Source organism: Ascidia mentula, chromosome 4 (genome assembly GCF_947561715.1).
Source record: "Ascidia mentula chromosome 4, kaAscMent1.1, whole genome shotgun sequence".
NCBI classification, from domain to species: Eukaryota; Metazoa; Chordata; class Ascidiacea; order Phlebobranchia; family Ascidiidae; genus Ascidia; species Ascidia mentula.
Genome location: NC_138569.1, coordinates 22083212 through 22098428, shown reverse-complemented (window position 1 = coordinate 22098428; position 15217 = coordinate 22083212). Strand labels below are relative to the sequence as shown.

Sequence of the window (15217 nt, the reverse complement as noted above, 5' to 3'; positions counted from 1 at the left end):
TGCGGGTCTTATTGGCCAAGCACTCCACTTCAAAACGGCATCAGCGCCGCGCGGCTAATTCAAAGGAACAATTAATGATTGTCGAAGTCTGGGGGGAGGCTGGAGACCATCCGCGGCAAGAAACAGACAAATATTGATACTTGTGTAACGCCGATTTATTAACGCAAAGGACAAAGATCGAAACGTATCGTAAATCCTTGCGATATTCCACCTTTCGATATATCGCAGATTTTGACAGCGTGTTAGCTCGTTACTATGTGGAGCGTGTTTAGACCTGTCCCATTAATTAATTAGTGTCTTGATTGTAAAAGCAAGCGAATTCTGAATTGAGGGAATACTGAAAACTGAGTGGAACAGTCGTCATCTGGAAGTGGCCGGCTTTGATGTTGGTGCCGTTTACATGTTCACAAACATTCATTTTCTTGAAACAATGACGGGAATTGTTGGTTTGCTGCCACCAGTAATTATTGTTTTTGTGTTTCCGGTAATTCTTGTAATGACCAAGTTTCCATGATAGGGACTTACTTTTTCTGTGCGGTTTATTCCGTGTGGGATTCCGCCTTTTTAACAAACCAACCTTAGCGACGCATGGCATGGTTGAAACGAAAGTACAACAAATCCTTTTTCTAGGCTAACATGCAAAGCCTGGAATGACCTATTTTGTTGGTAAATGAGTCAGTAGATGCTGAGGTTTGTTGCTTCGTCAACTCCGCATGACTGAAATGTGGAAGTTCTTTCCACGGCGCCTTAAACAATCGCCTAAAATCGTCAAACCGCCAAACAGACTCGGTTCAATGGCCTCAAAGACGTCCCCACTCCCACCAGAAGAGGAAAATTTTTATTTCACGCAGACGGGGATTGGCGTTACCGCGCGGATAGGCGGGGAACAGTTATCTGAGCATGAAACACTTAAATCAACAGACACATTATAGAAAGTGGGTTGGACAGATAAGAATTGCGCCGTCATCGCCTGCTTCGAGTTTGTGTTTGTGAACAAAGTGAGAAACTCGCCGGGCGTTTTAAAACTCCCTATAAGATGCTTCATTATAAAGATTAATTCCAGCTTGTTTAAATTATGATTTCAGGTGTAAGAAACCAGCATTGTGAAACGCACGAATCTATTTTTCGCAGAAAACTGTGCGAAAGCCAGTGGTTTTACGACTAAATAAACACGGATTGAATATCATTGGAAAAACAACAAAGGTGCAAAGTTCGGGTTCAGGTTTTCCAGCAACCCTGCCTCGTCCTTTGCCTTGTATCAGAAACTCCCAATAGGCGACATATTGCGTCAAGACCCGACGTAGAGCCAAGACGCAATTAGAAGCTAATGATATACGGGCAAGCACACAGCGCGCCTATTTGCCCGGCGATATATTTACGATATTTGCGCAAAGCATCGACAGTAACTTGTTACGCCACCGCCGTTTGTTTGTCATCCATTCCACAAATTGATGCAGGGCGCGCGACGCGACGCAAACCGTTTGAAGTCCTCCCACCCGCCCAGAACATCGACCCGATCGAGCGGCGACAATATGTTGCAGCGTCATTGTGATGTCACAAGGGTAAACGAGATCGGAAATATATGTTTAGCACAAAATGGTCTTTTTGTTTCATTTGAGTTAAGGCGTACATGTTTGTACAAACCCCTATCTATACTTCCGCTATATTCTGTTGATTTTATCCAATCTGCTAAACGATTTTTGTCTTGAAATTAGACATTTTAAATACGAGATTTAAATGAACTTTTATTGACAGATTGGGAGATTTCCAAAAAAACGATGTTTATTCGAATGGGACAGCGGGTTTCATTATAACGCGGACCAGAACGACGCCATTTTATTACAATTATGACTCTTTATTTATAGAATTGTAAATCGGGGAACGTACGGTTAGTGGCGACGGTGATTGACATCTGAATTTCCATCAAACATTTACTCTTGTTTCGGATATTTGGGCGTGTTCTCTTCTTTCTATCCCCCCCATCCATTAAGAGCGTGTTTATCATTTGCATATGATCTTAAAATATCAAGGCTGTATGTTTGATTTTGTTGCAGAATTACCAGGGACTCGACAGTTTACCTACGGACAAAGTTTCTGATCGAATTAGAGACACAAGCAAATTCCTCCTTGCCGGACAACAAGGTAAATAAACCACATTTATTCTCCTGTCGCAGCTGTTACCTTCACGCAGTTACAAACAGCCACCACGTATCGCACAACACACAGCTACATGTTGTGTGTGAAGAAACAACAACCATCCTTGCCCGGCGCGCTTTACGAAAGACAAACAGCGATCGCTTCGCTTTAATTACTTTTCTGCTGTCATATATCAACCCGCACCGGTGTCCGGACGCACGGAACTTCAAACTTAATATTTTGCCACCAAATATGCTGCGCTATAAATCGCTGCAAGAGTTTAATGAAAGCCGAACCCCGGGACGGTTGTATTTACTGCTGCGTCTCGAGAATGTTTTGCTCGCATTTGAAAAGTTGTTGAAAGCTCAATCGTAAATCGAGGAAAGTACCGACTGGCAAATGTATTCGGATTTATTACGATCCAACTTTCCGTTGTTTGTTTTGCGGGTGTTGGTTTGTGACTGAATCTCGGGACGACTTCGATTCCAACCAGATATATTTCTTCAGTCACAGTAGATTTAAAGCACTGACATTTGTGTTTTATGTGCTTTTATTACTAATTGTTATTTTGAAGTAGACCTGCTTCGCATTGCTTATGGCGCAACCGTAGTGAAAATATAATTCCACACTACCTCAAAAGTAAGTTAGGCAACAACATTTTACTTAAGATATTATTAATTAATAAAACGAGTCACCAACATTGAAATGCGTCACCGACGACAAAAACATTCAAATCTTGTCTTTACAAAACCAACACATATTAAAAGAATTCGCACAAATAAAGTCTTGTCTTACTTGGTTTGAACTTCCTCCCCCAACATCAAGACCCTCTGATTTAGATGACATTGCGCCGTCCCGTTCGTCTATTACAAGGTCGATGGGCATTTTTCCTTTCAGGCAGTTGATGTAACGAGACGTGAAGTTTTGACATAATTCGTGAACCTTCACAAAAACTTTTTAATAATTCTCAATCCCTACATTTCCTCAAACAAACTTTACTTTTTACGAAAACACACAAATAACTTTTTTCTGTTGAAACAACAACAAGGAAAATATCGGCACTTACTTTTTCCAACTCAAGTAAATGAAATCGTAGAACTTGAATGGACAAAATCATCTAAAAAACAAAATTATAATGACTTGGTTGAAATGCAGGACATGAGCGCGCAGCGCAGAAACAACAAATTCATTGAAAGCCTCCCCCCCCCCCCCATATATACAGCGGAAGTAAGAATATTCTTTTTATATTCGTTCGTGAAATGTTTAAATCGTTAAGCTTTGGCAAAACAATTAATCAGGGGTGTAATATGTAGCGTCCATGTTCCAGCAGTCATAGGAAACCTGCTCCTGGTTTCTACCGATCTTTGCCGTTATTTTTCCTTGTATCGGTGGTCGCACGTGCCGCTACAAGCGGGTAACCCGATATAACGGGGAAATTAGCCACCTTAATTGGCCTTATTACACGCCACTAGCTTACTGTAAAGCAGCGTGCACTCGTGCCAATAGTTTGGGGGCCTTGCAGGGCGTGCCAGGTGCAACAATACAACTTCTGGGGTGTACTGCACGGTAATATAGATCCAAAAAACGAGTTTATTCTAAAAAATATTCGAAAATAATTTTGCTACTATGGATGCAATTATGCGGAACAAATATACTTGATGCAATGACTAACAAATTTATTCATTATTGCTCTTGCCTGGATTTGATGAAGTAATATTTTACCCTAGGATGCATTTTTGGACTGACTCGCGACTTACCAAGTTATCGATCTCATTGTTCGGGTCGAATGTAAGAGGTCTGTTCTCCGCTTGAATCTGAGTTCAACAAAAGTTTCTTTTAACTTTTAGATATGAGCAAAAGTAATTCACGGTCGCTGTGAATCATTGCTTTCTAATCAGGTGCATTTGTTCAAAGTAACAAATTACGCGGTCAGTGGATTGCGGTATCAAAGAGCACGAAACTGTCTTCGCAAAAACGCGGCACTGAAGGAACTTATGTGGTAGAAACTGTAGCAACTTTAAACTCTTGTTTTGACGAAGACGCGATTCGACTTCCTTGTATGGCAACGTGGCGACAGCGTCGGGAACCCAGCCCTGGCAGGAAGTCGATGGAACTATTCGTAAAGCGTCTACGCTGTGTTTAAAATGGCGAGTGTGTTGGAATGCTTCCCAAGCCCTTGTGTTGTGATTGCTGTTGTTCCATAGCCCAAATTCAAACATTTCTTACCGTTTAAACCTATTGTTTTGTGGTCATCGGCCTGAATTAAACGCAATCACAACAAAGTTGGAACTTAGAAAGTCCGACAAAGTACAGTTAAAATTTGTTAAATTGTATTCATTCAATTAAGACCAGAGTCAAAATGCTCATTATGTGTCTGTGGAAGGGTCGACGATTGCAAAGATCGCTTTAACTTACTCTGTGAGAAAATGTTTGGGAAAACAACCGCAACAAGTCGTGGGAACACACTCCTCTCATCCAAACGCCGTGCGTCAGTCCGCCACGCTTGAACAATTACTGTTCAAACAATTGGGTGGCGCAACGGTGTCACTGTGAGGTCATAGAAGCTGTGGCGTAGCCCAGGGCAACGAGAAGTAGTGTCCACAGTTGGCATGAACTCTCGCTGACTTTACCTTTAAGTGCCTGTTACTACGTAAGAGATTCAGCGCCGAAATTGTGCAGCGAACTACGGGCGTTTTCGGGCGCGCGCGATGTCCATTGTCGGCGATTTTATTGGGCATGCGTCAGTTTTTATGACGTTGCGGTCCAAGGTGAAAGGGTCAGACTTGACTGGGTCGTATATCACCAATCGCCACTCGCTTTTTCGCACTAATATTGTAATATTTTTACACAACAGGTGGGCGTGTATTCAATTGCTGTCGCCGAAGGGTTGTAGACTGACCTGACTGAATCCACGCGTCGACATTTATTGCCCAGTGATAAGAGCATGTGTGCGGCTTGATATGCAGACGACCATACAAACACGCAACACTACATTAACACAAGGTCACACTCACCTGTTTCGCGAACATCGCGATGTCGTCGTTGAACGAATCCGACGAACATACGTCACTTCCGGTAACTCCCGAGTCACGTGGTGTGCAGGTGGCCAACTCGCATTTCTCGAATACTAGCGCCAGTAGTGGGAACAGTGGGTGTCTGTGACGTAACAAAAGCGAAATCGTTTGTATTGGAGGTCAAACGGAGGTCGAGCGAAAGTTCAAGCATGGAGAGAACAATGTTGGGTTGGGTAATTAATGACGGCTCACTACGTACAGTTGTTATGGAGGGACAAGGCGAAACCCCAGTCACCTCACGAGCAGCCGGCAGTATATTTTCCGGGTGTTGGAAAGGAGTTTATGCATAAGTACCTCCTGTGCTGTTCGGGCTCGAAACTGAATATCAAACGGGATTCGATACACTTTTTTCAATTTTTTTACACGAAGCGACTTTGTGCAAAACAACAGGGTTTCTGATAATCCCCAGAAAACAACGCACGATGTTTCAAGCTGTTAAGTATTTGTGGCAATTATTTCCACATAACTCGCTAAAAAGGGATTTTATTCAAAACATGAAATTATGAGCATTTAAACATCTTCACACGCCCCCACCCGCTGTGTAATCGATTGTTGCGTCACAAATAGCAGGAACGGGCCTGGCTACGCATGATTGAACAGGTTTAATGGCACTGCAACAAGCAAAAAAACAAACAAAAATCCGAAGGCACTTGTTCACTGCGATCATTCACGGATCATTGTGACGTGGACAATGGACGACATGACCCTTTTTTTGCGCCACAAACAAAAAGTGACCGGGTCAGTAGAGACGGACGCCCGTGGAGAAAACGCATTAGGAGTCGGTGTCTGTTGTTTTAGCGAAACGACGAAAATGGCGATGAGATTCTCACGCGTTCGAGAATCGATCCCAACGCGACGCAAAAGCAAACCTGGAAATCGCATCAAATACACAGCAACGTGCTCTTGGATATCTCGTACGCAATCATTATATACTGATGGAGAGATTCTATACAGATAAATAAAATATATTTTTGAAGAATGTAACAACCTTCTCTCTAAACTCTTTTTATATAAAACATAAAGAAACGATTGTCAAGTGTGTACAAGGTGTATATGTCTGGTTTGCAAACAAAACTGTATTGATTATGATAAACATTGTGATAAACGTCGCACAAGTCGTTATGACAAAGCGTCAAGTGCACTTAACGTGAGATTATCAAAGATTTTTGACAAACTGGGGAATGTGGGGATGACTGAAGGAAAGGATTTAGAGAAGTTATGTTTCGCAAAACCGCACAAATGTTATTTTGTAAATCAATGCTTTTAATTCTTACCCGCGTCCTTCAAAATGTTAAAACCACATCTACACGATTTCACAATTCGTTCCAAGAAAAACGAGAACAAATTGTGTACTGGAATTAAGGTATTCCTGTTGACACCACAGTTAATAGCCTTGGTGGTGTTAATCTACCGAACTGACTTGTTGAAATTAAATCAATTACTTCTCCCCTGATAGTGGAGTTCTGTAATTAGTTTTCAATCTTATCTGACAAAGCTCACAGCACGTGAAGTTCGTCCCACACTGACTGGGACAACCAAGTCCAATCGATTCTCGTCGAGTTTCACAAAATTAACAGAATTACAAAAGATCAATGGAACAAGGCGAGCGGGGCGGGGAGATGTGATGAGCGCGCGGATGAATATAAAGACACGGAAAGGATCATCACGTCGCAGGGGACTTGACGAACGTTGCAGTGATTCCTACCTCTAAATTCCCAAGTCCTGGGAAAATTTATATTTTGACCGACGTACGCTTTATTGCGTCACAATACCGTTCGACAGGAAAGACAAAGGGATGACAGACTTCCAATACACATCAAGTACACGTTTCGATGAGAATAGCGCGCGTAATCCCGATTAGGTTTATTGTTTTGTCAAAAGGAAATCGAAGGTGCCGGTGCCATATTGGCGCTTGTCTGGAATTTCTTTGATTGAATTCGAATTTATTACTTTTGTGTTTGGGAAATATTCTTTTGCAATATACAACGCGACTCATGGCAATCCTGCAGTGAATTCGCGTTCTAGCTGCTAGCTGGTGAAAAATTCCCACAATTTGTCGCAAAACGAACAATTCTTTTTAACAATACATAAAGGATTTTTTTTCTCGTATAGCAAACGCGACTCATACAGAAAAACCCGTCATGCTTTATCCGTAAATATTTGGCACATTGAGCTACAATGAAATGGAGGAACCTCTGGAATAATTGAACAAGTTTTCTTGGATGGCGAAGCTTGTATTAAAACTTTTACGGCGAAAAGTTGGAGTTGACAGATTAACAGGAAAGTTGTATGGAAATGGCGAGGCCCCAGTGTACACTTTATACTGGATTGGCTGAAGCATCCTCCATAACTAAATCGTTATCGTTTACTTCGCAATTGCACAACCGTTTAATCTTTAATCTTTTTTAATCTTTAATCTTTAATCTTTAGGTTATACAAAATTCATAGCTAGCATTTGCAAGCAACGACATACCAATGTTTTCCAGCTTTGCCGGTAATATTGAGAGAATATTCAAATTTTGACATTTTTCTTATACATATTTAGGGTACCAATATGATAATGCAATTTTTTGCATTGCAGCGCCCATGGTTACCCTCACGTGTAGATTGTGAAAACTTCCAGCTGTGTTAATAAATCCCATCCTGTTAAGTTGAACAAACTATACAAGACGTGACTCAGCAAAGCATGAATAAAACCTCGTGGAGGTGACACAAACAAGCAACGGAATAACCTTGAGTCAATGTCACGCGCCATCTTTGCGCGGGAGAATTTCAGCGCCGGGTTTCATTAAAACTTGACGCTTCTTAGTCAGAATCGGGATCACTCATCGCATCTTATGCCGCGCTCACGAGCGACGCGCGCGCTTCGCCATTGTTTAAGCTTATTTTCACACCTACCGGGGTCGGTGGTAGGAAAAAACAGCCACCAACCGTTGTGATTACAAACGTGCGGGCTCGCAGGATCAACAAGGGTTCATGGGGGCAGTTCCACAGGTGCGAATATTAACCCGAGGGCCTTTGTACATTTGAGCCTAACCCCAAAGGAATCTAACGATTCAGTCATGATGTGGTCGAAGCAACGCGGAAGTGCTATGAGAGTTTGGGATGAAGTGAAATCGTGCGTTTCTTTACAACGCAAAACCTCATTTGGTGTCAGGCCTTGTATATCGGATCTATTACGGATATTACGGATCTTTTTGGAATCAATAACAGCTCCGACAAAATACAGTTGTCAATTTCCTGTTTGTCCCTCAACTGCATTGTGGTAAAAATGAAACAGGATTTGTCCTGTGATTAGTTCCTACTTTAATTTTACTGTACCTTGAACAAGCCTATAAAATTCCACAGAGTCAAGACCAGTAGTGTGGGACCTTTTCAACAAAATTTCGATACACGTTAAATGTGGATATATTGTTTAACTGGTAACACAACACAAGGTGAAGTGCAACTTTCGGGCAGATTTTTGATCTTGTTCGTTAACTTTACCAGGATCCATTTGAGGTGTTTTGTGAGAACACTTTGAATCAACCAGGAATCCTCCTGTCCCACAAGTTCGTAACAAATATTGAAACAACAGAATCGACATAAACCTCACACAACACGACTGTGGACCGGAATCCGGTCAGTTAGTGGGAACTGTGACCGGTGGAAACGATCCTCACTCAAGCAACTCAACTTCCAAACGCAAACAACCGTAGTGGTTCCTCTAATGCGCCAAACAGAAGCAAGCCCAATTCTTGCACGGATAAGTTCTGGCTTGTAATGTGGGCCAGAGTGCAGTCGCTTTCCTGTATTGGCAGCCAAAGCGTGAAGGCGGTAAGATTTTGAACAAACACACCTGCCTGCTACCGAACACTTAGTTAAATCCGCTTTACATTTTGATTTCAACGTGTCAAACTTAAAACTGTAAACGTTGGCACCGAGATTATTCGAAAAAAGATTTAATCTTTGGCACCAATTTTATCACCAAAAAGCAATAATCATACTGATTTATGCAGGTGAACAAAAAAATTAAAATTTATATTATTACCAAACTCGATCAATATCACAGCAAAGAATTTAAAAGTCGCATAAATGCTTTCCGCATTCTACACGCGCCAAGGTAAGGAAGCACTAAAACTAAACGGTAATGGGAAATGGAATCCACTACAGTGCATTGGGGGAAATCGCTCGTGACCCGCTTCGCCAGTGTATTGCACCTAGAGACTTGTTTATTTTTCTTATCAGGTGACACGCTTTTTCACCACGCGGATGTTTGCCAATAAGCTCATAGTGCGTTGAAGCAATCAGAGTGCGACCCTTGATTTAAAATGCATCCCGCTCCCATCCCATTGTGTTTAGGAATTCTCGAACGCGTTGTGTCGATTTGCTTGTCTTACGCCGCCGCGGTGTTAAATTCGGAACTGAATTTGTCGAGTGCTTTTGTTTTTTTTACTGGTGTCGTTTTGTTCCCACGTTTAAGCTGCTCTTTCAGGTGAAACAAACCTCAAATTCACTGAGCCTGGATTTTATCTTTGCAATTTTAAATGAAACAATTCGTTGCTGAAATATATGTTTCAGTAAAAGAATTGCACAACTGAAAATTATACGACATCAACTTCCCATCCCATGTAACTTTTCCAAGTATCATTAGTTTTCATTAAAAGTGTGTTTGGACAGACATTTGTCAACAGGAAATGTTGAAAACAACTTAACTATAAAAGTACAATGACAAAATATCTTTGACAACTGGTTTCTGTTTGAAAATAATAACAGTAAACTTCAAAATAACAATAGAAATTGCTGTCTCATTTATTTAAAGGGGAACCGTTGCAATGATAGGAAGATAACAGCAGACTGGTAAGCCTATTAAAACCGCATGTGCTACCAGTAACAAATGTTTCTGGCTAGTTGGGAGATAATCCCTGCTATTATTTTACAACTCCGAGTTGTGAGAACTCAAACCACAAGTCTAAGTGGATTGGACACGCGACTTACAAATTCATGGGAATCTGTTATTTTGGGGGACGCGAAGCAACTTGTTTGTCTGTGGGTCGAACTATTTCCCTGTTTCTTTAACATGCTGTTTCGTTTGTACAAAGAAGAATTTTGGCTTGGTAGTAAATGGAAGTATGGAATGTATATTAGGGTGTTATAATTTGGAAATATAAAATAGGCATTATAAATATTCAACTCAGAGTAAATGACTGCTACACTTTAATTCTGATAAGTTATATGTCAGTTATGGCCAAAATTATATGTTTGAACCAGAGTAAGCTATGATGTAAATTTAAATTGGTTTTTATTTAGTCTAGAAAGTACTAAAGTCAAACAACTGGCAGGGATTGGAATTTACAATTCGCTTTCAAACGCGCTCTGATGCCAACAGATAGTGACATAATGGCGCTTAGTGAAGTGTTTAGATAATAACAAGGCTGGTGAGTGCTCATCAAATTTAATCCATTGCGTGGCATGCCCACAACTGGCAGCTAGACGAGACACAAAGCGTGAAGTAATCACTAAATTGCAGTGTTTTGTCAACCTGGGCCGACATTCCTGTATCAACACTGTTCAAAGTTGAGCATTTACAATAGATTGAAATATTTGTTGCTGAAATAACAGGATATCTGAAACCGACAAATTCTAGTAAACCAACTCATGGTACACATGGATACAACCCTCACTCAGGTGTGGTCGCCATTTTGGATCCGCCAGACATTCGACAACCTATTGTTCAACACTCCCGATAGCATTCTATTCCGGTCTTGACCTTGACACCAACCGCCATATTTTTACGCAGCACAAGAATAGTTCAAAACAACTTGAAAGACATGCGAAAACATTGCGTTTGGTTTAAAAAACAATGTGAGATGAATATTAAGGTGTTATTTTTTGTTATATATGTATTTTTTGTTAATGTATAACGACAAGATTTTAAACTATTTCTTCGAAACAAAGAATCCTAATCAAAGGTTTATGAGGTCACAAAGAACTCAGCATTGCAAAGCGCGTGTGCGCATGCATCAATTATTTAAAGAATATAGTGAGGGGTTGAGTGGTCTATTTGCAGAATTTTCGTACTTTGAAAGTGAACATAAACTTCAACATATGGCACATTCCAAAACCCCAACCACTACTGCTCCAAACTGTATAAAATCACAAAGAAGTACTTACGAGTATATTGCATCCTTGTCCCCTTTGATTGCCATTCTATCACCGTCGTTATGTCGCTTTCCTTCTGGAATGCTTGCCATGTTTCCTTGGGTTGGGTTTGAATGCATTCCTTGCATGGTGTGCGGCGTAACCTGCCCGCTAGCACTGTAGTTGGAGGTCCCAAGCGGCAGGTGTGGTATCGGCGGGATCGTACGGTTTAAATCCCCGCCATACAATCCGCCCGATCCCGAAGTCGGTGCGGTGAGGTCGCGCAGATCGCTCATTCCTCCGAAGTGTGCCATCGAGTCGTCGTATTGCTGACGAGAAATCACAAGATAAAGCACACGGATAGGATTAATGTTCAACAGAGTCATAAAAATCTTTCCACGCAAAAATGAAGTTAAGCAAGAGTGGAGTTCAAATACAAAATGTCCGCCCCGGTCGGTTACCATGCCGGCACATGTATTTTCTTGTATAGATTTTAAAGCTTGGTCAACTTACGCAAGTGGCAGCAGCCATACTGACTTTCACGTTTTGCTGGTGAAGCTATCCGTGTTATTGGGTATCCGCAAGTAACAGAGCGTTTTTACAGACTTATTCTACAGCCTGAGATCCTGTACACGAAAACACAACGCCGTTATAACAGAACGGTGAAATCCATCTGAACTTGCTTTTCTAATCAAGCGCAATATCTCAGTAAACCCTCATGTTTTAGGTCAGTCTCCCGCCCAATATTTGCTTCGTAATGAATCAAGTTTAAGTGAAACGTCATATTGCCGCCGGTTCGCCAACAACACGCAATGAAACTCCAAGCGTCCTCTCGCCCCTACGCCGACACAGGTTGAGTTACAATCCGGCAAAGCACAAGCTCTAAAGCACTCTGTTATTAAACTTGTAATACATCCAATTTTCACCTCAGTCAAGAACATACAGAACTGAATATATCCGACCGCCACCACCGCCGCGCATTCTACTGTAATGCGTCAGCAGAGGCGAGAGAGGCGATCAGTCTTTCGCACATGAGTCGCGAAGAAAGGGCAGGGACGCTCGATGTCGGGAAAAAGAATTGGAAGCTCGCTTCGCCCGCCTGTTTCGCGATGGGGGGACATCAAACGGGCTTGACCGACGTGTAGGTCGCGGGGCGCGGACAGTCACGCGTTGTGAGAATTCTACAATTAACTTCGCGTTAATGAACGATTCAAAACGCCGCGACAATCGATTCTTAGTCGACTTTCCAATATAAACAATGTTTTTTTAATTTATGTATTGTCACCAATGTGGTTGCAAAACTAACGAGGTTTGACGAATATCTGGCAAAACAACTCCACTTTTACTCCCTCGTTTTTAACAAACGTTGAGATAAGTTTCAGAAAAACTTGAGTCAGTTCAAACAACTGTCCAAGTGTCGCCCTTTGACTTTATCACTCACTTTTACAGTAACTCGCGACAAACATCTGTGCGTTTTTCGCAGAAATAAACCCGTCTCTCGCGCAATAGGTTTATGACGTCACATAAGGAAAGGCGATTGTAAACGAATGTCCGTCAGGTGGCAGCACACATCCCTTCTTGTAAGTGTCGAGTAGTTTGAGAAGGCGGCGTTTATCTCAACAACGCATTGTTGGGCAAAAATGACAACATATAATATTCATTGGTATGACGTTATTTGTCACTTGCTAGATAAACACGTCAAAAAACATAGACTTAAGATTTGTTGAAATAACAACAGAACATATTAGATTGGTTCATATGAAGTTTTTTGTTTAAATATATCACCCAAAACCAAAACACGACTTAACGAAATTTTTTCAACCAGGAAAGAATCGTACAAAAATGTGCGTTGCTTAGCAATACACAAATTTTCTATGTAAAATCTGCTGTAACGCTTAAAGTGTTGTACGATTCGAATCGACGAAATGAGTGTCTCGTTAAACCAATGGTTTTGTGCTTTCACTGTTTGCCCACTGTGTCGTAACAATGAAAGACAATGGGCCTCGAATTACGAGACATCATTCCGTTTGTTTAACTATGAAAGGCGAACGCCCACCATTCATCAAATAACAACCGAACATCTATGACGGAACAATTAAACAGGGTTGTATTTATCTTTAATTATTAAATGGAAACAAACCCCAAACAGGGGTGAGACACTTTAACAGATATAGATTGTTACGTCACACAGAAAAATATTTGTTTGACAATACTTGTCGAAAATTCACAATATGTATGTACCACAAAATTGTTGGATCCGTTTAACTTGTTTGACCCGTTTCCAAACGACTGTTTTATTCCTGCTAAAATACCTCGACAAACTAAGCCAATATTATTTGAATCGCAATAATTGTAAATCTAACTTGAAATCAACTTGAACTGAAAATAGTGACTTGAAAGTTTTTTCCCTGCCGCGTGAACGACGCCGCGCTGCTCGCGATTCGAGTTATATTCTCGAACTTGAAAGTGCAATTATTCGGCGGAGGTCTCGCATCGCGAGCTCGTGTTTATCTTTGCTCGGATTACTTTTACTCGCCCTCTCTGTGTGGCAAATCGCCCCCAGCACTGTGATCGAGCGCAAAACGTACTATGACGTCACAATTGCGATTGGCACGCTTTCTCATACGACGCCCGATACGCGCTCGATTCTGACTCTACGTTTTATTTATTTTTAATTTCTCACAAACATTATTTTAAATACGGTAACCTGTAGTATTTTTGTTTAGTTTAACTCGTGGTTTGAAAAAAGTTCGTGAGGCAAGTTTGGCGCGGCGTTCAGTTTTTATAGAAAAATGAAAAACGCAGTTTCACGTTAATTTCCTCTTTTAAGATAATACAAAAGTTTACTCCAACAAACAGAGGAAGTCTATCACCACCACTGTCGTGTTTGAGGAACACAAAACATTTCGTGACATCAAGAAAATGGTTTAGTCGATAATTAAAATTATGTGACAAGTTTTGGTAGAACTTATTTAACATTTGAAATATCTCAATGTTAGGATCGAGGTTAATGGGATTGACATGCTTAAAGAGTCTAGCTGAAATTATTTTTGGGAAAATAAATTTGTGCATATTAACTGACGATTGCGCAGATAAAAAAAGATTAGTGCTGGTTGCTATTCAATGCAAGAAAACAGTACAAAATCATGTGACTTACCCCTTGCTCCATGCTTTGACTTAACGAGTTGTTGTCTTCACTGATAACAGGAAATATCCCTTCAACACATGTAGTAGTCATATGTACACCCACAGATGCAAAGACAATTCCCTTACATAAAACCTATTTGGCTACTTTGCCCCCAGTTGTTAATTGCCTAAATTCACTCTACGACAGGAACCTGAAAAATGGAAAAACGTTCACTACAGTCGAACACTGTTACGTTGACACATAGCCAATAGTTTTGTTGTGTGACCGGTAACTGTTATGAACATGATTTAAATTCATTCCAGAGTCAATACGAAGTTTATACTTTACTTCTTACTCTTGCCGTTGATTTTATTTTAAAGTAATTTAAATGGAAACATGTCGAACTTCACCCAACTTAAAGGCGAATATTGCCACCTATGTTGAGGTTAAGGGGATTAATGTAGGCATAGCACGAAAAGTTTGTGCGTAAATATTACAAGTGCGTCTGCAAACCTCAGGGCGGTGTTTCGAAAACAAATCACGACGATAAAATCAACTCTACGAAGTAAATTTAAATTTTCTGAGGAAAACACTGAAATGTTGCAGCGTTTCACATATAATGGAACCGCGATCAAGTAATTTTATACAGAACCTTATGAATGCTAAATGATTATAGAAGATTTAGGTGAAATGTGTTTCTTGGTTTCGAGAGTTTAAATTGTGCTTGAGGTGTCGTACTTTCTTCACGTCAAACGAAGCT

The 15217-nt window shown here is 40.9% G+C and overlaps 1 protein-coding gene across 2 annotated transcripts in view; it reads right to left on the bottom strand.

The window, feature by feature from the left end:
• LOC145899626 (homeobox protein Meis1-like) overlaps positions 1-14664 on the bottom strand; it is a 32948-nt gene extending 18284 nt beyond the window's left edge. Inside the window, exons 1-6 of one of the 2 annotated variants that reach the window (XM_082988505.1) lie at positions 14488-14664; positions 11364-11659; positions 5151-5292; positions 3894-3950; positions 3203-3253; positions 2932-3078 (exon numbers count right to left, since the gene is read on the bottom strand). In XM_082988505.1, the coding sequence (XP_082844631.1) occupies positions 2932-3078; positions 3203-3253; positions 3894-3950; positions 5151-5292; positions 11364-11659; positions 14488-14568 (774 nt within the window). In that variant the 5' untranslated portion in view covers positions 14569-14664. Of the gene's footprint in view, positions 1-2931; positions 3079-3202; positions 3254-3893; positions 3951-5150; positions 5293-11363; positions 11660-11843; positions 11959-14487 lie in introns of those variants that run through there. The other variant, XM_082988506.1, reaches the window with a different exon arrangement.
• Positions 14665-15217: the final 553 nt, after the last annotated feature.